General features: G+C 45.6%; 1 protein-coding gene across 4 annotated transcripts in view; it reads right to left on the reverse strand.

Moving 5' to 3' along the window:
- Window positions 1-25,118, reverse strand: part of CDH13 (cadherin 13) — a 964,648-nt gene that overhangs the window by 80,975 nt on the left and 858,555 nt on the right. For all 4 annotated transcript variants that reach the window (XM_012806161.1, XM_003791299.2, XM_003791298.2 and 1 more), the window contains 2 exons: window positions 13,966-14,148; window positions 6,923-7,176 (listed from right to left, as the gene is read on the reverse strand). In XM_012806161.1, the coding sequence (XP_012661615.1) occupies window positions 6,923-7,176; window positions 13,966-14,148 (437 nt within the window). The remainder of the gene's footprint in view (window positions 1-6,922; window positions 7,177-13,965; window positions 14,149-25,118) is intronic.

The following is a 25,118-nucleotide window of genomic DNA, read 5'->3' on the forward strand; positions in this document are numbered from 1 at the left end:
GGCCCACTAAATACCATTAAATGATGAATATATGAATGAATGAATGAGGGGATAACTGTCATCCCTGTGCTTTTTTCTAGCGGAAGACTTTAGCAATACAGTTATCTGTTTTTTGATGATTCAAAAATCTAATATCATCAGATATTATTGCCTTTAAATTTTCTTTTGTTGAATAGAATGTTTCAACTTACAAAGGTGTTCATGATAGAAACCGTGAGTCACATCACAATATCCATTTCCCCCTTCCTTCTATAATAAAGAACCTCGGTTTTAAAAACTGGGCACTTTGCTACCCAGTTGAATAATCATCTTTCCTACTCCCCCTTGCAGCTGGGTATGGCCATCTGATCAATTTTGGTCAATGAGATTTAAATAGAAATGTGGGTGACTTCTAGGAAGTCTCCTCTGTTCTTCCCCTTTCTCCCATCCTGTCTGGAATGCAGATGTGTGGGTTGGATCCCTTGCAACCATAGTGGGCCATGAGGAAGAGGGTGCTGGCCTAGAAGTGGTAGAGTGGTGAGCAAGAAGAATCCTGGCCTCCCAACGGGTGTGGGTGACCACCACACCCGTTGGTGTGGACTGGACTGGTGTGCCTGCTTTAGACTTATTTTATGCGAGAAAACAATCAACTTTTATCTTCTCAGAGTCACTGCCATTTCAAATTTGCCTGCTAAGTTCAGCCGAGTGTAATTGCCCCAGATAAAGTGCTTGACACACACTTGTTGGGCTCTCTGGATGAATGACCGTTTCCTAAAACTAGGTTGAACAGAGACATGAAGTAGAAATAATATTTTTCCTCAACACATATCTAACATATTCACTGTGTAGGGAGATATCTGTGCTGCAGAATTGTTTATTACAGTCCCTGGACAAGATGGGTTCTGTCTAAAAAATGTTTAGAATGAGAATTTCTACTTGGTTGACTCAACAGAATCCCTATTGAGAGAACAAAATAAATCTTCGCAGATGATGCAAAATGGCTTAGCTATTGGTAGCATCCTTAACATACAAATCAAGGCATCTGATAGAATGTTAGCTCCATTACTTGTTTCACTGCTGGAGAATGTTGAGTAAATGTAGTCATTTCTATTTTAGCATAATTATCACCAAGCTACTCTTTCTAGTGATAATTAGTCAACAAGTTCAGATACATGAGTCCACTCCTCATTAGAGATGCTAAAATGTCATCAGGAGATGCCTGATTCTGTCCTGTGTATCTGGAGGACAGTTTCTGCCACCAAAGCTGAAACAAGTCTGACCATCATCATACAGACAGAGTGGACAGTGTGGGAGCCGCTCTGATTAAGGACATGTCTGTATGTACATGATTTTGGAGCCAAAGGACTTTTTGACCATGACATTAATTTAGACAAGGGAAAGCATAAATCTGACTGCCTAGATACCAAAACAAATAATTCTGTATATGTCAAAGAATATTAACAATACACAAGCAAAGTATTTTCCAGGATTCATCTTCAGAAAATTAATGATGCATTAAATAATTTAGCTATGGGTATGCCAACTAAGTTTTTTCTTAAATTGCAAATAAGTGGAGACAACGTAGTCAGCTAGGGAGTGACGAAATAAATGGATAGTCCATGTAATAGAACAATAGCACACTATTCAGTGATTAAAAATAATGGCTATTTCTGTGCCGCCTCCCGACTGGCGGGCGGCAGCGGTTTGGGGAGTCAGCGTATGAAAGGGGAAGACAAATAAGACAAAGACAGACACACTGGGAAAGGGACTGAGCCGAAGCTGTTTATTGTAATAGGTAGGGGTTTATATACGTTCAGTTAGTGGGGGAACGAGGGGTACTTCTAGATTTGGTTGTGTATGTAGTCCTGGTTTGTGATAGGCTAGTATTGTGAGGATGAAGTAGGAAGGAGGTGGAGAGTGATATGAGTAAATTTCTTTGGAATGTGTGCACGTGTTAAACTGTCTCTGGTCTTTTGTATCGTTTCTCTTAATCAGCAAGGTCGTTAGGCACCTCCGTGTTAAACCGCTCTGGTCTTTTGTATTGTTTCTCTTAATCAGCAAGGTCGTTAGGCACCTCCTTCTAAGATGCACTTTCTCTTGAATGTGCTGTAAATATAGTTGTTAACCCTTACATTTCTGGACATGGAAAGCTGTTTACTTGGATATTAGGAAGCAGAAATGGCAGATTCCGAAACTGTATTTTGATAATGAAAAAGAAAGTTCTCACAGATGTGATTGAAGGAGATGGAACCAAGTTGTTAAAAGGGGATTTTCTTAGTCTTGGATGATTACAGATATTTTAATTAATTAATTAATTAATTTTTTGAGACAGAGTTTCATTATGTCACCCTCGGTAGAGTGCCTTGGAGTCACAGCCCACAGCAACCTCCAACTTTTGGGCTTAAGTGATTCTCTTGCCTCAGCCTCCCAAGTAGCTGGGATTACAGGTACCCACCATAACGCCTGGCTATTTTTTTGTTGCAGTTGTTTAGTTGGCCTGGGCTGGATTTGAACCTGCCACCTTCAGTGTATGTGGCTGGTGCTGTAACCACTGTGCTACAGGCACTGAGCCAATTATAGATATTTTATTTTCTTCTTTATTCTTACCTGGCTTTTCAAAAGTTTCCTCTATGAACTTTCTTAACTTTATAATAAGGATAAGAAGATGAAAGTCATTAGAAAGAAGAATTTCGTCTGTCACTAGACCACTGCTGTCCATTCTGATTAGGTGAAGAGAACAACGTGATGGGCTTTTTAACGAGTCTTAATAACCTCGGCTTTTTAGTGAGAATATTCACTCTGATGCCTGGACACCTCCTGTCTCTGGAATTACAGGTTTCTCAGAGATCAAGGCGCCTTCTGCTGATTTGAACACTCCCTGGTGAGATGAGAGAGTGCCTAGTAGTGGCCAGCAGGGAACAGTCAGGCCTGAGATCTGCATTTCCTGGCAGGAGACAGGACTTAGCTACAAGTATTAATATGCTCCCAAGTTGCAGAGGGGTCAAGGGCAGAGGGGAGACTTCTCATTTTGAGCTCAGGGTAGGGGCGAGAGTGACAGTCAGATAGGCAGGACCTGAACCAGGGTCCTGGTCCAGTGGAGGGTCTCTCAGTTCTGGGGGCCTGGTTGATCATATGGGCTAAGGGGGAGTCCCTGGAGCTGAGTCACAGGGCATGGGGCAGAAGAGATGATAGGAGGGGTAGAGACAGAGGGACAGAGACAAAGAGACAAGGAGATAAAGAAAGGAGGAGGAGGAGGGGGAGGAAAAGAAGATATTAGAGATACCAAAATGTCATTGGAAGATATCTGATTCTGTCTTTTGGGGGGCGGAGAGGAGGAGAAGCTCTCCTTGAGATAAAAATATGTCAAAGAGTTCCCAGAATGAAGTTGCTTTTTCCTCCAATGCCTATTCCCTAAAGAATCGTTAAAAGAACAACAATAGCAACATAACTCACAAGGTCATCGTGCCTGCCTGAGAATTCTGGGGAGCTGAGTGTAGATTATTATAAAACCATCTCCCAGCATGGCCCCTTGCTGCAGCCCTCTGCACACGCAGCCCCCAGGGACAGTACTGCTTAGTGTGCAGGATCAAAGGCTGCAAATAATTAATAAGACTCTTCTTCCCAACGAGTTCTTGTGACAATTGACAATAGCTCGACTTGTCAGTCATGTCATTGCTGACTTATATGAGCTCAGAATCAGCATGGGGGAGAGGAGAGGGATGGCAGGGGGAGGGCGGGAGCAGAGGGATGGCAGGCTGGGGAGAGGAGCCAGTGCCAGGCTGAGGAAGGGACATTTGAAGGGTTCTCTGATCCCCAGTAGGAAGGGAAATGTCTGAGGAATCAGGCCAGAGAGAGACGCATGTGTGATATACACTCTCACTCACACACATATGAACACACACACATTTACTTTGCTCTAAGGATGGGAAAGGGATGAGTCCAGCCATTGCTCCACCTGGCCTATTTGTAAGTTCCAGACCTCTCGGGCATATCACCTGTAGGGCAACACAGCAGGTCTACTTTCTTTTCCTTTCCTTCTCTCTTTCTTTCTTTTTTGACAAAGTCTCATTCTTTCTCCTTGGGTACAGTGCCATAGCATCATAGCTCACAGCAACCTCAACCTCTTGGGCTTGAGCCATCCTGCTGCCTCAGCCTCCTGAGTAGCTGGGACCAGAGGCATGTGCCACCATAACACCTAGCTAGCTTTTCTGTTTTTAGAAGAGATGGGGTCTTAATCTTCCTCAGGCTGGTCTTGAGCTCTGGAGTTCAATCAATCCAGCTGTCTTGGCTGCTCAGAGTGCCAGGCATGAGCCACTGCTCCTGGCTAGCAGATCTGCTTTTAAAGTGGTTCACGAGACAAGACTTGCTTCCAGCAGCTCTCTGTGGCTCCTGGTCACTCAGCATCCACCCCTGTCTCCTGGGAAAAGCCTCTGCATTTCTTTGGGTAATAGCCCCTCCAAGTCCTTTAGGCTGAATCCTGGGATCTATGGTGGGCCCAAGTGCCAGGACACACTGCTGGCAATATCTGTCCTTCCACTGTCCCACATGGTTCAGGGATGTGTTCAGGTTGGTGCAGTGAGACCCAGCCCTGGGTCATGAGAGGGACGGTTGATGGGTTGATCAGGATGGAGGTGTCTCTATTTGCATTGATAGAGGGCTGCGGTGGGAGCGTCTTCCCTCTTGAGATGCACAAGTGTGGCTGAGGGTAAAGCCAAGCCAGGGGAGAACAGAGCTGGGAGGTCGAAAGAAGGTGGTCTAGCCCCTGAACTGCCGCTTGCTGGAGACTCTAGTCCCCATGAACTTTTCAATCAGGTGGGCAAATCCACATGCTCTCTGAGGGTCACAGCTGTGGTGACAAGACTTGCACAGAAACATGAGGATATCTAGAACCTTCTATGTGCCAGCTTCTCCCCACAGGTCTTGTCTCCGGTAACTGCAGATGGCTTCCTCTGACCTCACTTGGGGGCAGAGTGGGGAACCCTTGCTTCTGAGGTCAGTAATGGGAACTCACATCTCTACAGTGCAGGTGCTGGCCTCACTGTCCCTTAATGTCTTGGCTCCCCCTGTCAACCCCACCTGTCCTTGACGCAGTTTCCTGGGACTGTTCCCAGCTGCCACCTCTGGAAACACCATCTTGATTGCCCTCCAGCTGATGAGCTCATGACTCAAACTCTATCCAGCAGACTCACCTCTGGGAATGTGGCCCATGGGCCAAGTGATAGTAGAATGGATAGGAGCTGGCTTCTTCCCCTGGGAGATTCTGAAATGTCTGCCAGCCTGTTTGCACCTGTTACCTGGGGCCTTGAGGATGCCCCAGTTCCTGTGCCATCTCAGGCTGGTCCTTCGGTCATTCCTCTGCCCTATACATTTTCCTACGGTCTGCCACTAAGTTTCCCAGAGCTGGTCTTAATCAGACAGCACAGACTGACCCACCTGAGTGGGTTCTAATGTCTCCACTGACCTCATCCCCAAACCTTCACCCTTTCATGTCTAGCAGCAAAATTGTGACAGCAAAGGCAAGAATCTCACACTCAGCAAGATCAGCCCCATTTCAATCCACTTTACACCCCCCACCACCAGGAGTTGCCTGCTTCCACCTCCTGTTGTAGATACACAAAGTGATAGTTAAGCCTCCCTGAAGACATTCTGAACATGTCCAACTACCTTGTAGCCTGTTAAGCTACAGGTTTTCCCATGTAAGTGCTCAAGGAAATCTTTCTCTTTGATGTTTAAATTGCATGTTTCCTTTGCCAGATACCGAACAAGCAAAAGGAAAAAGGAACAGGAGAAAAAGGATGATTTCAGAGGTACATTGTTATAGGATTTGGTTTTATTTCACACCTTTATCTAGTTCATCTTGCATTTCAGAAAGTTTAGGTATAAAAAGAAATCCACTTCTGGGATTGGAAAATAACCACATAACGTTCTCTTTTCCTCCACGGGAAAGGAGCTGACTTGGAGACTGGCCATATTCTCAGGTGTTTAAAATCAGGAAAATAAGACACATGTTTATTACAAGTGTGTCTAATACTTGATTATTTGCACCTCATATGAGAAGATTAGATTTTGGAAGAGAAAGATTAATAACTTTCTTTTGCAGAGACAAGCGTGCGTTTGGACCTGCATGCTGATTTTGGTTTATTATGAAACAACGTACCTAGGAGGCCATCGTGCTATCACCAGCTTTAGATGTGCCCCAGGTAACGACCATTTAATTAAATCTTGTTATGAAAATACCTTCCATCTGAGCACTGGGCAGAGCTTAAGAAATGAAGACATACATTTCTGATTTCTGAAGGCATTTTTTTTTTTGCCTGTCATTCATCAGGTGAATCCCGGCCCTGCTGACCCACTTCTGAGCACCAGGCAATGTCTCTGCCCCTTCCCTTCTGCTGGCTCAGAGTCAACTGGTATTCAGCAGCCAGGAGGTGCATGGACCTTGCAGGTTACCCGCTTTCTACCCTGACTCCTCTGCCATCAAGCTGGGCTACTCTGAGCAGGTCACTGGGCCTCTCTGAATTCACAATACCTTCATCTATAAATGGAATTATTAGCCAACACTTTACCATAAAGCTGTGGAAACATAAAGTAGGTCAAGTTGCTGAGATGCAGGAGGCCATCCATGGTGGCTCCCTCTCTTTCCTGCTGGGGACAGAGCTCAGTGCCAACAGGCCTGCCTGGTCACTTGGGAACAAGGCCATTAAACCACCTTCTCCCAAGCCGGACTTAAGTGGGGTATACTCTCCCCCAGGCACTGCAGAGAGCCTGGTCCCCTGGAGCCATCAGCCACAAACCATTCTTTAAGATACTTCCCTTCCACTTGCTTGGATTGCTAATGAGTTTAATTTAATGGTGTCTGCTCCTGACAACCAGCTTCTGCAACCAGAAAGGAAAAGTGATTCCTACCCGCCTCCCACCTGTGGTTCCGGAGCCGCTCACCCACCTGATGGTTTGATGCTGCAGGGAATCGGGGTCCGTGGCATTCACGGTCAATAGCACACTGCCCACGGAGATGTTCTCCTGCCTGGTCACCATCATGGGGTCTGGGTAGAAAACCGGACCCTCGTTGACGTCCAGGACAGTGATGTGAACGGTGGCTGTGGAGCTGGGGCCGTAGGAGACCTCGGGTACCAGCGGGTCCTCATTCTCCACTTTGATCAGCAGGGTGTGAAAGGCAGAAATCTCATAGTCCAGAGGCTGGAAGGCAGACAGAGGGGTCTCAGGGTGTGCATGTGCCACCAAGGCAGACAGTTTTACACAAACCCCTCTGGCATTCCAGCAGCAATATGGAATGGACAAGCCTTATGGAATTTGGGCTCCTCTTTGGGAAAAAGATGAAGAAACAGGCAAATGCAAAATTAGATACGGAGGCTTCTGATTTTTTTTTTTAAATTGAGAAACAAATGATAACACAGGGTCTTGGGCCTTAGTGAGCTGGGTCCCTCCTCCTGGGACTCTTCAGGCAACTCTTTGGCAACACTGACATTGATAGGCTTCCTGTAACCTGGGACCCCACATCCCCAGATGCTGCTGGGGTCACTGGTACATGAGAGGCCCTGGAGTCCAGGGTCAGCGTCTTCATGGTGAGATAGCCCTGCTCCCTTATGATAGGAGATCAAAAGAACCAGAAAACCAAGCATTTATTTGTAATGTTCCTTATTCACTTGCCAGGAAGTCTAAGGGTCTCTACATCACTTAAAGCACAGCGTCCCCCAGCCAGGGGCACGGTTTCTAGCAGGGCATACTGTAGGGAAAAGACTTATGTAGCTGAGAGTCTGAGATTCCTGAGGTTAAGCTGCTGGGCTCTTCCTCCTTGGAGGGCATTTGAAAATGTGTGGAGGCATTTTCCACTGTCACCATGACTTGGGGAGCTCTACAGCTATTTATTGGGCAGGGGCCAGCAATGCCAGATACTGTCCAGGATGGTCCCACACAATAGCAGGTTGTCCTGTGCCTGTGCCAGTGGGCAGCCCTGATGAGGTCCACTCCAGGTGACTCTGCAAAGGGGGCTGATGGTACCCACCTCCCCAGCCACTGTGTGAACTAAATCTGATGACGTTACAAGTATTATTTGTACAGTGGTCCTGATGACGGTGTGCCTGTCACTTTCTCTAAATCATTAGAGCTGCGTGATCAGGGAGAGTGATGTCCCTGAACAGGGCTCCTGTCACTGGGGTGTGTGGGAAGACATTTAGGTAAGATAGGAGCAGACTTCTTATTATCTTTCAAATGTTTACTTGGAAAATAAGTGGCCAACTCACCTAACCCAGGACATAATGGGTATTCTTGGGAGGTGGATGAGACCAAATGGGTCAAGGGATTTGATATACACTCAACTGATAGTGGCTGTCTAGGTCTCACCAGATATGGGAAGGTGGGAGCAGAGATGAGGCTGGTTAAAACGGGGGTAGGAACTGCAGGGGTGCCGAGTTAGAAATGGAAACCAGCAGGCTGGGGAGAGTGACTTTGGGTACATTATGTCTGCCACTTTTCCTAATAATTACAGCTAACACGGATATGGGGCTAAGCCTGCATGCTCACATGCGTGCACACCGACACACACACACGAGATGCTTCCTGGACATCCCTGCGTCACCTAGAACAACTCCCTGCAGGGTTAACATTACAATGAACAGATGCAAAACTCTTGGTGCCTAGAAGCTACTCAGTTATATTTTGGCCTTATCTCTGTAACACAGGAATAATTTACCATTCCATTCTCTTGTAGTGGATTCTAACAATGATTTCTGCCCAACCCAAGTGATGCCCAGACTATGCAACCTCAGTGAAGTCGATATCAAACTCTCTGCCAGGGAGCTGCCAGGCTTGGAAAGCACAGCTGTTTGTCTCAATTAGGATATGGAAGGGGGCAGAAACCTTTGGCTTGCTGGGTGGTGACAGTGCTGAGGGCCAGCCCTCTGCATAGGACTGGGACCCAGAGTGCCCCAGGCTTCCGAGAGCCGTCCCCACTCCATGCCAGCACCGATCACAAGCTCAGCCTCGTTTGGTCTGACACCCCGTTCCTGGGAGGCAGAGGCTTGTGCAAAGCATGGGGTGGCAGGGCTTCTGGGGAATTCAGCAATCTGTTGACAAGTGAGACAGTCATGATGCTTGGAAGGAAGCAATTTGTGTCACTCAGATCCTTCTCCTCTGCTGGGGACTGCTGGTTCTTACTTCCCAAGGAAATGATTCCTTTCCCTCCTCTCTCCTTCCTTTCCTTCCTTCCTGGGGCATCATCATTTGCAGCCGAGGCTTTTGCTCTTATGACCATACGCTTCCTGGGAGGCTGTAGACAGAGGCCATTTCTTTGACCCATGAGTACACAGCACCCAACACAGTCTTGGGCCCACAGTGGCTCTAAATAAATACCATTAAATGAATGAATAACTATTATCCTGTGCTTCTTTCTAGCTCTAGTCTTAGCAACACGACTATCTATTATTTTGATTAAGCAAAAGTCTAATATTAGTGTACATTTTTATCTTTTAAAATTTACCCTATAGTTTTTTATTAACTGCAAAGTCAGAGGGGTGAGGGATCAAGTCATGGCCGTGCAGTAACTGTGGGACCAGCAGGTTAGCACCAGAGTGTCAGCTTCACCTCAATAACAGCCTTGCACGCACAGGAGTGTGGTACGGATCAGGGGACAGTGATGAATGTGGAAGGCTTCCCACGGGGCCAGCCCTGGTGTCCATATCAATAACAAGAAGCTGCTAAGGTGTGAGGAGGGAGGAAGAGGATAGAGAGGAGGAACTGGGAGAGCCATTGCCCCAGCCCTCGTGTTCCCTGAGCAGAATACTGGCTTCTCCAGGAGGAATTGAGCCTGGAAAAATGTCACAGAGGGAGAGGAAGAGGGGAGGAGGAGGAGAGAGAGAGAGAGAGAGAGGAAAAGAGAGGCAAGAGGCTGCCTTTGGAGGAGCAAAACCTCTCTGGTGTTTATTCCCATTTGCACACAAGAATGGATTCAATGCGACCAGATTTAGTAAGTCTAGTTGTACGGTGCCCAGGGCCGGACTGCCACACCTGGTGAGATGAAGGCTCCCCCCATTCCCTTCCTTGGGTTGTGCATGGGATTAGGAGGCCCCCCACTTTTCAAGCACACAACCACGTTACGTGCTTCGTTTGTCACCGCGCTGTGTGTCAGGCATGGGAGGAAATTGAAAACGCTCCTGACGGAAGCTACAGGGATGAGATTCAATTAATATTTTTTCAAGTGTCAAGAAAGGATGTAGACCATTGTCCTGGAAAATTTAAAGTCTGGAAAAGCTAATCCATACGGGAAGGTGGAGGATGGGGTGTTCTGTTGGCTGGAAGATGAAGGTTCAGACTGATCCCATAGCAAATTTTAAGGCTGTCACAGGTTTGGGGAGTAAGGATGCTTCCTTCTTTGAGGACTTCCTTCTTTGAGAGAATATAGAATTAAAATACAGAGTTGATTATATTCAGCCAAAATAGTAACCTTCTGAAAGTTGGAATAGGCTTACAAAGCAATTAAGGATGTTTCTGAATCAAAAGGTTTAAAAATGAGACAGGTAATCATTTTCCAGAGCCACAGGGGTTCAGTCCTGCCTGGAGATAGGACTTGCCTGGAACTGGCACATGCTTGAGGCTCTAGCTATTTGTTTAGTATGCTGGATGCCAGCTGGCTGGGCAGAGGTAGGTACTGGTTGGATGCCCAAGAGCCATTACCAACCCCCTTCTCCCTCGTCCACCTCTTATGATAAAGGCCAAAGGTCAGATTTGGACTTTCTTAGCTTTCCTTGAAGTTAAGGGTAAACATATGTCATTAGCCAATAAAATACCATAGGAAATTGACTGAGGGACCCTTGGAAAAGATATTTCCTTCCCTGATAAGAGGAGAGGGGCACGTGAGTGCATGCTCTCTCACTGGTCTGGCTGCCTCCTTGATTCCTGCCTTGGGACACAGTGGGGGGAGGACATGATGCCTGGGGCTTTGGCAGCCATTTTATGTCCAAAAGGAAAAAGCCAAAGCAACTGAGGTATCCTCTGCTGGCTCTCTGACAGATTGAACTGTCAGCCAGTCTTGGCCTACTTTTATCTAGTTATAAAAGTTCTGAAATGCTCTTTACTGAAGCCACTATCAGTCTGGCATCCTGTTAGTTGCAGGAGAAACATTCCTAGGGGATGCACGGGTGGGATGGCTGGCACAATGGAGAGAGAGCACCAGAAAGCCTGGGTAGGCTTGCTTCTGTCTAGAAGGCTGTCCTGGGGTTTTGTCTCACATATGCTGAGAGGCAGGGAGAGCTCACAGGGAGTCTGTGTCCCAATTATGAAGGAAGGAAGTCTGTTCGCTGGTAAAGTGAAGCTCAGTGAGAGTCCCAGCTGGGTCCCCCTCTCCTGGAGCCTGCAGAGAGAGCTGCCTGTGCCCAGTGAATGACAGAACCAGTGAGCACCTCCCTTCACATCCTGACCCAGGATCTGCGTTTTAAGTAGCATTCCAGATGATTCTTGTACACACTAATAGGCAAGAGCCATTGTGGATGGACACGGGAACATGGGGAGAGACTGTCCCCTTCCAGCACATCTGGCTTTGCTTGTTTGTGTCTTATTTTCCTTGAGCTGCGGCAAACCCACGTTGGGAGAACTGAGAGTGGAGCTCCTCCAGCATCTGTGATGGAGGTATCGTTACCGGAGTTTTATCTTTAAGCTGCATGTTTGGAAAATTATCTGAGAGCTTTTAGAGACTTGGGAGTCACCACAGAGGACAGCCAGTGGCTGTGTGACTTTGTGACTTTTACAGCTGTAAAAAGGCAGCCACGGAGGCCAGCTGTGAGGCCAGAGGCTCCTAGCAACCTTGCTGTCGCCAGAGGCTAAAAAGGTCTTGAGAGAAACCCAGACCCTTTTTCCTTTAGAACAAACTGGAAGTGGCTGAGATCTGCCATTCCCCACAGCTTGGGGTCCTGCCCCCAAGGGTGTGGGGGATCTTTGCCAGTACAGTTGTTTGTATATCCACGCCCTAATCCTTGGGGTCTGGGGATATGCCACCTCACATGGCAAAAGGGACTGTGCAGACTTGATTGAGTTAAAGAGCTTGAGAGGGGAGATTGTCCTGGATTGTCCAATGAGCTCAGCAGAACCACAGGGTGCAGAAGAGAGCACAGTGTGAAGAACAAACCAGGAAGCAGGAGATGTGATGAGCAGAGGGTCAGATCAGAGAGGGATTTGGAGACGGTGCATGGCTGGCTTTGAAGACAGGGGAAGGCCCACAAGCCAAGCAATGCAGGAAGCTTTGAGGAGCTGGCAAAAGCAAGGAGATGCATTCTCCCTAGAGACCCAGGAGGAACATAGTCCCCTGGACACCTTGAATTTAGCCCTGTGAGATTCAGGTCAGACTTGCAGCCTTCAAATTATAAGATAGTAAATCATGGCTTTTTTGTTTGTTTGTTTGTTTTTTTCCCAGCCACTAATTTTTTTTTTTTTCTTTTTGAGACAGAGCCTCAAGCTATCCCCCTGGGTAGAGTGCCGTGGCATCACAGCTCACAGCAACCTCCAACTCCTGGGCTCAAGTGAGTCTCCTGCCTCAACCTCCCAAGTAGCTGGGACTACAGGAGCCCGCCACAACGCCTGGCCATTTTTTGGTTGCAGCCGTCATTGTTGTTTGGCGGGCCCAGGCTGGGGATTCGAACCCGCCACCTTAGGTGTATGTGGCTGGAGCCTCAGCCGCTTGAGCCACAGGCACCAAGCTGACACTAATTTTTTTATAGCAACAACAGGAAACTGAAGCAGGCTGCAGGTGCTGGCCTGTGCTCTAAAGGTATCCACCTTGGCTTGTGAAATCTTCACACCTACCATAGGCTGGATGTTTCTGTCCCTACAAATTCACACGTTGAAATCATGACCTCATAGGCCATCATATGAGGGCACCAGAAGCTGATTAGGCCATGGGAAGGGGCAGCCCTCACGAGTGGGATTAGTGACCTTACAGAAGAGAGCTGCCTCATCCTCTCCACCACTGGAGGACAGAGTGAGAAGATGGACATTTGTGAAAAAGTGGGCCCTCACCAGATACTGAATCTGCGGGCACCTTGATCTTGGACCTCCAGAACTGAGAGAAATCAATGTCTATGTTTAGAAGCCACCCAGGCTGCAGTGCTCTGTTGTAACAAGCAGCCCACATGGATTACGGCAACCACCCTAAGAGGTGTGTTATCATTCTCGTTTACAGATGAGGGAACTGAGGCACAGAAAACTTAGTTAGGCATTTTGGCTGAGGGCACATCTGGAGTAGATCGTAACCTTCCCACTCTGACCACTAGTACTATTACCTGCCTCTAAGGTAAATGGGCTTGTCTACTAGAATAGGAATTGTGTCCCAAGGAAGTTCTTGGTCTCTGGCAGAAACTCTCCTCAGAACTTTCCAGACAATGCAGGGCTGTGTGGAATGCTTCCCCAGGACACTGAGACCAGCTGGGAAGGGTGCCACCACCCTCTTACCTAATGTACGTGGGTACTGGCAGAGCTTTACATTTCTGATCCCATTTCTATCTCGTTCCACTCGTAGCCAGACAGAGGGTTAATGTACTAGTTGGCAAGGTCCCCAAAGGGTTTCCCACCAAGAATTATTTTTTTGTGTGTTTTTAAGGGAATAATGGAGCATCTGCTCAGAAAGATTAAGAAATGTTATAGTACACGTTTTAAGTATAGATCTTCAAAGAACCCCTTCACATATCCCATTTGGGCAGATCTTTCCATAAATCATTAGCAAAAGTGTGAAGAATTTCATTTAAAACTTTGGTTTTCTTCAAGTTACCCACAAGTTTGATATTTTTGGAACCTGTAAAATGGTTCATTTTATGGCTGCTGGTTTAGGCTGCTCCAAGCGCTAAGCCCTTTCCTTGTTAATTCCCAGAAGGAAGAGAGGAGGAGAATTTATCCTTGACCTTGTAAACTCCGTGATTCCATAAGCCCCCACGTGGGCCCTCAGCATTCACTCAAGGAGAGAGAAAGGGGTGGAAACATCCTTACTTTGACAACCGACAGCATCCCCTCGTTGGTTTGAGGGTTGGTGTGGATTTCGAAGCTCTGCCCTGGGTTTCCGTTGATGATGGTGTAGGCGGCCCTCCATGCACCTGTGGTGGGATCATCCTTGTCTTCAACTGTCAAGTTGACAATAACTCCCATGACTCCTTCCTCAACTGTGGCTTGAAACTGCAAACAAAGCAGGCAGTAACTGTCACTACTTTGAAAAAAATAAAACACGGCAAAGACCATTTACGATACACCTTGTATTGGATGCATCACACAAATTGTCCACTTAATAATGCATAATGACATAGGAGGATTATGGCCTGAAGATGCTACATCCCACCTCTCAGCTTTCCTTGAACTTAGGTCAGTCTGAGACACGAACTTCTTTCCTGCAGAACATTGGCAGGAATGACGTCCGCTGGGCTGGGCTGGGCTGGGCTAGGCTGGGTGGCATTGGGGTGAGAGGGAGATGGGGCACAGCTGTGCCTTCTCTCTATCCTTCTTTAACTTCTGTCTACCTGAATACAGAGCACCCCAAGACAGAAGGAGCTTGGGTGCCTGAGTCACTACATGGAGGCGAGCAGCCTGGTGGCTGACAACACTTGTCCTGAACTACAGTTGAATGAAAAACTGTGGGAGGTAGATAGGTTGACTTTTCAGTGGGGCACCCTGCCTCAATCCAGGGGTATCCAGGGGAAAGTGTGCAGATGTGTGATCCCTGGGGGCTCTGCAAGACCACAGAAGATGAAAAGAGCCTGGAGGTGCCCTGACAGGATCCTTGCCTGCCAAGAGTCAACAGGTCGGGTGGGCTAAGTCCTTTAAACTCCTGATCTGCAGTTAGATTAGGGAACTCAGCACTAACTGGTTTTCCCCTGTCTCTTTCTAAATATAGCATCAGCTGTTTGTTAGCAGCCCCCTATCTCTTTACCCAGACTCTCTCTCTATCCAATGTTCCTGGGAACATAGGATTCTTTTAGCCCTATCTTTGGCATTTTTGCATTTTGCATATACGCTTTTGTTAGAAATCAATAAAAGCCTTCTGAAGACGCCAGAGAGGGGCTGCACTATCCTGGTCTACTGCTCCGCCTGCAATAATTACGTCTTTCTCCAGGCATTTTCCGACTCTGTGCTTTAAAACTAGCATAGATTATTTTTCCTCAGTGTCATTTCCCCGTTGGCTCTCGAACCCGGTCAGGGGACCATGCACCACGAGCCCCCGCCAGAAAACAAACTTCAGTTGAGTTCAAGCCATTTTTGTTTGCATCCCCTAGACTAAATATACCAGATGAGCAAACCATTAAGACTTGTAAGTGGGGGACTGGGACTGGAAGCACAGTGCTCATCCTCGGGGCATCTGCTCGACCCTACTGTCTTCTGTAATGAAGAAAACCAATCCCGTCCTTCCCACCCCTTGTCCTCACATTACCTTAAAAATCATTTTCTAAGGAATCATATAAATCAACTCTTTGTAGCCTGTTGTATCTGTGTTTTTATTGTAATACACCTCAAATACTTGTTGAAAGTAGGTGTGGTGAAAATAAATCAATGAATGAAAAATCATTTTTCCTATAGATAAAGAATTTCATGCACATTCCTTTGAGCTGGAAATATGAAGTATTATTTTGGTGCTCACCTCTGACATGCTACAGGTGAATAGTAATCTGCTTGCAAATATTTTATAAACAAGCAATACCAATAAGCTGACAGCAAGAAGAAATATCTTGGAATTTCAATTAGTAGGAAAGTGAATCTAGAGACAGTAAGACGATGTCAAAAAGCCCTTGTGTTCAAAGAGAAGCAATTTGAGAAATGAGGTTTCTAAAGCAGTGGCTGATTAATTGACTTGCAAATCATTAATCATAAGCCTTAATCCTCGATGCCTTGCAGGGGATGGGTGGGGACGGGAACTAATTTGTCTATGGCAGCTCAGCAAACCTGGGTGAGTTGTTTGTCTGCCTTTCAGAAAAGGGTTGCTGGAAGATTCTTAGATGATGCATAGAGGGTGGAAAAGAGTGGGATAAGGAAGGATGTGGAGGAAGCTGTCACATGGACACAGCTCCAGGGGGCAATTATTTTGATCTGATTCTTGTTTAAGTAGGGTCTACTGATTCGATCTTTGATCTTTCCTCTTCTTACAAAAATCATAGAATTCTTGAGCTGGAGAACTAAACCAGTGGTTCTCAGCCTTGTATGCACATTAGAATCTCCTAGGGGGCTTTAAAAAAAAATTCTAAGTCTTATTCTGCCATTGCCAAGGTCTAGTATTCAATATTTTCTTAATCTACCCAGATAATTCTCATATGCAGCCTGGAGTGAGAATCACAATAAACTTTAAGTCTAAGGACAGCAGGCAGGTGTCAACAAGGGTACCCATCCCTGTGGAGCTGGGTGTCTAGGGGCTGAATCCTGCATCTGGGAGCTGTGACCAGTCAGTGCTGTCTGCTGCATGCCCAGGAGGGGGCCACGGGGACATACGTGCTATTTAACCCCTTCAGATTACTGAAGAAGACAACTGCATGAGAAGGAAGGAAGGGAGAGTCTGGTCCAAAGTCACTTAATGAACCAATAATCAGACTCAAGTGTCCTGGGTTCCAGTACTCACTGCTCCCAACCACTTCTGCAACCTGTGTGCACCTCAGATCCCCTTTGCGTCTTAGACTAATCTTTCACTTCTGGCTGTGGTCTAGAGCCAAAAGATGAGCTCTCTGTTCCTACTGATCACAGTGGACATCAGCTCACAACCTGTGCTCATGGCTCTTCTGAGACCTGTACCTTAGGAAACCAGGTAGTCAGTTACATGGGCATGGGGTGTGCTAAGACTGGAAGATGCTGGAAACTACTGTTCAGGCAAAAACGCTGTTATGTCCATGAAGAAGTGAGGAGTTACTATGTCAAAGCAGAAAAGCATCACATTGTCAAGATGAAAACACTATAATACATCATGATTTGAGGGGGCTAGGGGCTCTATGTGCACTGTCTTGTTCATGACTCTGGCCTCTTGCCAGAATCATGACACTGACTCATTTCTACTGAGTCCCTGCTGCTAGGTGCACAGCAGGGACTCAGTAGAAATTTGTTGAATGAATGAATGGTCTTCCACAGGAAGAGTGGGATCTGGAGGTAGAGGTGAGGGCTGGGAGAGGATGTGAAGGGGTGAAGCACACAGGAGTGAGGCTATGAGGGACCGACTCACTGCCTGGTGCCTGATTCTGCTGCTTGCCTGAAGGCACAGAGGGCAGGGATGGACCAGTCCCCTTTGTTCCCACGCATTATGACATTTGCAGTGCCATAGCTGCATTATGACATTTTTCAACCCCAGGAATGTTTGCCTTTATTGGTCCCTCCTACCATTATAGTTTTTAAAAATTTTATTTTTATGATGTGAGGAAAGAATTAATGGACTAATGGAAAGAATTAATGGATAAGAACTGATTGATAAGTCAGCCCCGGTCCTTGGTCCACAGCACCGAGCTTACCACATGACTAGATTTGAAGATTGGGTGGAATGTATGGATGGATGGATTCATAAAGTTAATATTTAGGCTATGTCTATATGAGATAAGCCTGTGAAACTTCTTCCATGACACTGTAATTGTCATGTCTACAGAACCTACCAAAGAGGCTGGCACAGAATACCTTTTAGTGTGTGACCAATGAATCCAAGTGGAATGGGAAGGTGATGTTCTAGGAATTCTCAAAAAGGTTTATTGTGGCCCTCACGTGTTCCTAGATGTAGTCATGGGTCTAGAGCCACATTTACCACCCACCCATCCATCCATCCGTCCATCCATCTGTCCATCCAGCCACCCATTCATCCTTTTATCTATCCAATTGTCCATCTATCGATCCATCTGTTCATTTTCCCATCCATCCATCCATCCATCCACCCACCCACCCACTCATCCATTTATCCACCCATCTATTCATCCATCAACTCATCTGTTCACTCATTCATCCATCCACCCACTGACTCATCCATCCATCCATCTATCCGTCCTTCATCTAAGGATACACTAGTAAACAAAACAAACATGGTATATTTTCTCATGGAAATTTCAGGCTGGAAGGAGAGACAGATAGAAAAGAAATGCATAATTATAAAAACATGTTACTTGCTAGAACAGAAACCACACAGTCCCTGAAGAACCTGTAGCATGAGTGTATGTGTGTGCGGGGCATGGGTACCTGACCTTGTCCAGGGAGGAGGATCAGGGTGAAATCTCCCAAGGATGGAGAAGACAGGAGGCCCTGGGGGGAACGGCACTCCTGGTACCTGAACAGCAGTAGACAGGCCAGGTGGCACGAGGAGGCACAGATGCATGTGGGAGCAAAAGGAAGCTGGTGTGGCTGGGATGTGGTGGGAGGGGCAGGGTGAATTATTTACTATTAGACTCCAGAGACAGATAGAGCCAGAATGCACAGGGATTTGTGGGCCATGGAAAGGCATTTGGAATTTATTTTGAAAGAAAAATGGAGTCTAATCAAGGAACTAAGTTATGTGTAAATCTACTCCTGAGAGAATTAAAAAAAAAATCTTTAAATATAGAAAACATTCAACACAATTATTATAGTAATTGTTGAGACCATTATCTGATTCCTGCATAAACTATAAAGCTGGTTTCTTTGAGCATCCATTAGAAACTCATTATTGCTTAATTAAATACTCATGTTATTAATTCTATTCAATGTTTTAACCCGATTATGTAATTCAAGAATAGAAAATTAAATAGATTAAAATGAAATAGTGCCATTTTACATTTCTATGGCAATATTCGCTTTGTGATTTAAAAACAATAGACGGACATTAATTTACCACACCAGAGTAGGAGGAATTATTGATTGTAACATTACTTCCTTTAATTGAAAAAAAAGATAGATAAAGTTACTTTTCTGTTAAACTATGTTCCATTAAATACCGAATGTAAAATGTATTTTTACATAACCATTGTGGGGTATTGGCTTGTTGGGATGAGATTAGCTCATTAGCTCTTTCCTGTAAATTCAAAACTGAGTTATTTCATTCTTTCTCTGATGAGGTGGGGGGGTGACATCATGGACATTTAGGATGAGGGTGACTGGATGAACCACAAAGGTCATTACCAGGGAAAAGAGGAACTGGGATTTTATTATACACTGAGAATGCACGTCTTTCCTCACAGAGCAAAAAGTTGATCTTCAGGTTAACCTGGAAGATGGAATGAATGATTGGCAGGCTGGAAAGCCGAGTGGGGGAAGAGTGACAGCAGGTGACTTTACAGGACTGATGTCTGCTGGTTTGCATGCCTGGCCTGGCCACTAGTCCAGGTTCCTGAGCCGCCAAACCTGTGGTTTTACACAGAACCAATGCTGAACTTGAAGAGCTGCAGTAGAGCCATCTGGGCCTTGGTTTTGGACAATTAAAAGATAAGGCCCCAAAAAGACTTATCTTCTAATATTTATTTGTGAGGGTAAAAGGGTAGGAGTGAGACCATCAGGAATTTAACTTGCAAACTCTTCTATGAGTCTGTATTCACATAACAGATATAGCTTATTATTGGAAGACTCTAACCTCTTGCTAATAGTCTAATGGGCAGAGACTGTGATTGATATAAATAAGATAATGCAGTTAAGAAGCTTGGCAAATTGCCCAGCACATGTATCGTGAGGGATCAATATTTGTTAGCACATGATAATGATGATGGATTTCACTCTGTATTCTATGAAATTCTTACTAATAAATTGGAGAATATGGTTTAAACCCTCGGGACTCTTTCCGTTCTCATCGCAGACTGTTTAGAATGTAGTTAGTTCTTTGTGTATCTCAGAGGCCATATTTCCCTTGAGCTGTGTGGAAGAAGCTCTTTTCTTTTCAGTTATGTTCACCTGCCACAGACTTGTTTTTCTTCTTTTTCTCTAAGGACAGACCCAGGTGAATGATGACAATGTACAACACCCACATTTAGAAAGGACAACTGCATCAGACACCTGGTTTCCTTCCATTAATGATTAGGATTCATCTCCGGGTGGAAAGACGATGCAATAATTCATTTTAATATATATTCGTTCAGTGTCTGTTGGGTATGGAAAGGAATAGAGGCAAAGGAAGTAGAGCAGTGAGGGAGAGGGACCAGGTTCCCCCTTCACGCCCACTTTCTGTAGATGTTTTGCACACCTATGACATATCCAGACAACTTGTTTTCTACCATTTCTAAAACCATTTCCTGGCTCGGCGCCGGTGGCTCCAGTGGCTAAGGCGTCAGCCACATACACCTAAGGTGGCGGGTTCTAATCCAGCCTGGGCCACCAAACAACGACGACGGCTGCAACCAGAAAATAGCTGGGTGTTGTGGCGGGCGCCTGTAGTCCCAGCTACTTGGGAAGCTGAGGCAAGAGACTCGCTTGAGCCTAGGAGTTGAGGTTGCTGTGGGCTGTGATGCCAGGGCACTCTACCCAGGGGGATAGCTTGAGGCTCTGTCTAAAAAAAATAAAAAAATAAATAAAACCATTTCCTTTCCTATCAGACATCCGGTTAACAGTAATTTCAATAAATGGTGCTGGGTCTATCAGATATACGTGTAGAGAAAACAATGATCCTTGGCCTTGACCTCACACCATACACAAAGTGCCAAAGGAAAACAGTGAAGCAAACCCAGGAAAACATTTTCACTCAGCTTGAATGCAATGTTTATGTGTGTTTCAGATATAATATAATAGGCAATATAATATAAAATGGTTAATATAGAAGTGTTCCCTTGCTGGTGGGACTGCAAACTAATACAACTTTTTTGGAAGGAAGTATAAAGAATCCTCACAGAACTCAAATCAGATCTCCCATTTGATCCTGCAATCCCATTACTGGGCATCCACCCAGAAGAAAACAAAATCTTTTTATCATAGGACATTTGCACTAGATTTTTTATTGCAGCCCAATTTACAATTACCAAAATATGGAAATAGCCTAAATTCCCACCAACCCTGGAATGGATTAACAAGCTGTGGTATATGCAACCATGGGATACTATTCAGCCATTAAAAAAGATGGAGGCTTTATATCTTTTGTATTAACCTGGATGGAGGTGGAACACATTCTTCTTGGTAAAGCATCACAAGAATGGAGAAACAAGAATCCAGTGTAGCCAAATCTAATATGAAGGCAGTAGATGAGCTAATGCAAGGGAAGGGGTAAGAGAATGAGCAAGTGGGGAGAGGAGAGGAGGGAGGGGGTGGGGGTCACACTGTATGGGACACCTCTTGGGGACAGGACACAACTATAAGAGGGACTTTATCTAACAAATGCAATTAGTGTAACCTAATTCTTTGTACCCTCAATGGACCCCAAACAATAAAAATAAATTAAAAAGTGGTTAATATATAAGATGATATAAAAATAGAAAGCATAATTATATGCATAGAATAGACAAAATGCATAACAATCTTTATATGACTTTTCAAAACGTATATAGTACAGAGTTCTACAGAAAGTTCATTCAGTATCTTATAAAAGCTCTTATGTCTCAGAAGTGAACAACAGGGGCCCTGAGGGTTTTGACTGAGAGCCAGAGTCTATCCATTGGCCAGCCTGCAAGATGACAGGAACCCCCAGGTTCTTCCCTAGCCATGTCCCAAAGGGACAGGAGTAGCCAGGCCCTGTAGTGACTGTAGGACTAAGATAGGAGAACAATCAGGAACCCATTAGATCAACATAGTCTCAGACACAGGGAGCATCTTTTTCTTTTCTATCTGGATAAAATTCTGTAAATGCTTTGTTCTCTTTGAAGACAAGCAGTGGTGTCGGACGTATGATTTTCAACACCCATGGGAAATTGCTTACACAGTAAAGGCATAAATCAGATGAGGTCAGAATGCCAGCAACCATGCGCAGAGAGAACCTGGCAGCGACTCCCTGCCCTCTCAAGTGGAGACGGCCGGGGGCACGGTCCCCCAGTGGGGACTTCCCAGAGAGACAGGGTCACGTGTCTGATTCCTCAAAATGCCCAACACCACTTCCTTCAGAAAGTGAGAGCACTCTATGAATTAAATTTCAGGATTATTTTTGTCTAGAGAACAAAATCCCAAGAAGAGGGGCAGATGTACATGTGTTTGAGGGTCTCCCAGTGAGAAGCTTCTCAATGTCCACTGAGCAGAAGGAGAGGGAACTGAATTGTAATTCAGATGGTAGGGATGATGGGTCATGAACGGTGAATGAGAGTTTTCTTTTCTGAGGATCTTAAAGGTTTTGAGTAGATCTATTTCAGGGTGCCTGCACAATTCATAGCACATTTTGGGGGAACTAAGCTGACTCCCAGTTTCTGTGGGAAAGACTGTTTCTAGGAGGCCACTCGGCACCATGCCATGCCAACTTCCTTGGCCGAGGCGACCCAGAGGTGACCACCAGACTCTTGGCTGATTCTTGAACAATCAGATTATTTCTTAAAAAAATTTGAACTCAGAGAAATAGAGGCCTCTGAGCACTGAGAATGGGCTGGCCAGCTTTTGTCATTTGGACACTGATGAATTATCAGAGAAACCCAATTTGTATAGAGCAACAAAAGAATGGAGAAATTGAGAGAAAAATCCAGAGGAGGAAGATTTTTGCAGCACTCAGACGGGAAACAGATTCTGTCCCTGGTCTCTGACTGGTTTCCTGGTCATTCTCTCAGTCCCATGACTGAAGGTCTCCCCTGGGAACCTCCTTGTCTGTAGGAAGTTCTGTGCCTGTCACCAACCTCCTCTTTACTCCAGTCACCTTGGGTGGAGGCATTTCACTCCTTGCAACAATGTAGCCCTTGTGAACATAGCTCTGTAGACGTCCACTGCCCTCATCAGGGAAGTGTGGTCCCTTTGATGAGAATTTGGGTTCCATAGATGATTTCCTAAGTATTTTTTCCCTTTTCTCTTTTACATCTTGTTACAGAAAACTGAAAACATTTACAAAAGCAGACAGAATAGAATGATAACCCCCAGGTGCCTGTCAGAGATCAGGCTGCAGAGATCTTCCACTCCCACCCAGATCGCATTTCGTCTGCACAGCCACCCCTCCCAGCCCCTTCATTGGAGCAAACCCCAGATGTGTCACCGCATCTGTAAATATTTCAGTCTAAAAGATAGAGATTCCTTTCAAGAAGACATAATCAAAGTCCTTTCTCGATCCAACCAACATCAATTTCTTCTGCTGACGATGACTGCGCTTTCCTCGTGTTCTAGATGCTTTGCTAAAGGTATTTGCATGTCATCTCTGTTATGCACAAAGAGCACTCTGCTCATTACCAGCTACGGCAAAGAGCAGTTACGGGAAGGTCTGTTCAACATCTCCACCTGTTACCAGAGTTTTCCCAGTTGCATGTTTCAAGCCACCCCCTGCTACTGAAACGGTACCGGAGTGCAAAACCTGCATGTGGGACCAGCTCAACAACAATAAGGAACAGCGGCTCAACAAAAAAGAGGCATGGCCTGAGCAAAGGGGAACCTTTCCAGACCCCGGCATCCCAGGCAATGTTGTTCTGGATCCTGAAGGACCATTACTAATGTTTCCTTAGTGGGTGTGACCCACCCACACGTGGCAGCCCTGGGCTGGAAGGAAAACTTTGTTCTCAGAGAGCCGCTGTCTGTGGTCCTATTCCACCAGGAGGAAAGACCAAGCCTCCCTCAATCTCCTGGTCTACAGGTACAGAGCCACCGGGCAAGAAAGGGGGACAACATTCACTCAGGCTCTGGCAGGAACTGTTGCCTCTTCCCTCCCAGCATGCCCTTCCGTGTCCTTTCATTTCCTCAGAGGCATTTCTAAGTGTTGGCTGCAGACAGAGAGGAGGTGCTGGGCAACTGACTTTTGAGGAAGACGCCCTTGCTGGTTTGGGCTCTCTGAGGGTCCAGCAGTCTTCTCTGTAACGATCGCATCCTTCCTCCTTATAACCCTGCCTGTAGAAACTCCTCAGATCTGCCGCGTATAGACACACACATTTGCAAAACCAAGAAACAAAACCCCAAACAAAACAGACACACATACAATTAAAAAAAAAAAGAAAAACCAGAAAAGAATTTTCAGGGAGAAGAGGCCCTCATAACAAAGCCTGTCTTCTTCCCTGCAAAACACAAAGAAAATGCACAGCCACTAAAGACGGACAGAAAAATAAGGCAGCGGGGCAGAGGCTCCCGTCCATCTATGTTGCTGAGAAGCTCTGCGATGGTCCAGGAGTCCCACCAAGGCATCAAGTATTTTCCCTCAAATAATAAGAATTTAAACCTCTTGAGAAATCTGTTAGTCATACTTTACCTTTGTAGAGCTCCTGCCTAAGATTTCACTTGGTAAAAAAAAAAAGAGTTTTTCTCCTAAAGAGACGTTTAAAAATCACTGCCTATGGGAATGCTGAAATAAATATTACACTAGATGGGGAGAGAAAAATGAGAACCAAGAAGCAAATACTCCTACATTCTTCTCTCTCTCAATTCCGGGTGTGGACCCTTGTTTTCATCTGACATTAGGGTCTCTCCTTTAGTTGATTTCTCTCTAAAAAAAAAAGGGAAAGAAAATGCAAAACACATTTGTTCATCTGACAAGATAATTGAAAATAGTTTAATTTTGAGAAACAAAGAGATTTTCTGTAGAGATACTCGTTCGATTACAAACGTTTGACTCTGGACGAAGAATGGCTTTTCAGGAGCAATAAATAGCCTGGTCTGCTCCAGAGGCTTCAGAGTTTGGCTGACACAATTCTGCAGATTCACAGGAGGGGAGAATTCAATGACATGGGGCAAATTCTGGTTGGCCTCTGACTCCAGGGTAAACTTCTGGTAAATTCTGTAACTCTTCTGTCTCAGTTTGCTTATTGGAGGCAGGGATCAGTCTAGAGCTATAGTTTTTAACTTTGAAATCACCTGGAAAGCTTAAAACACTATCAATGGTCTGGGTCCTGCTTTCAGAGAGTTTTCTCTGGTGGGACCCAGGCATCTGCAGGTCTAAAAACTCCCCCAGATGATTTTAATGAACAACCAGGGCTGGGAACACCTGCTCAAAGCGACCACCAAGGTCTCTCATCCAACATTAAACAATCTTGGTGACCCATTCCCGTTCTGGCTGGTACTGGGTGCCTGCAGGTCCCAATGGTGATATGGGCAAGTGCCAAAGGAGGCTGCTTGTGGGGAACCTGGAGAATTCTTTTTTTTTTTTTTTTTTT

Source organism: Otolemur garnettii, unplaced genomic scaffold (genome assembly GCF_000181295.1).
Source record: "Otolemur garnettii isolate 467f Iridium unplaced genomic scaffold, OtoGar3 scaffold00047, whole genome shotgun sequence".
Taxonomy (NCBI): domain Eukaryota; kingdom Metazoa; phylum Chordata; class Mammalia; order Primates; family Galagidae; genus Otolemur; species Otolemur garnettii.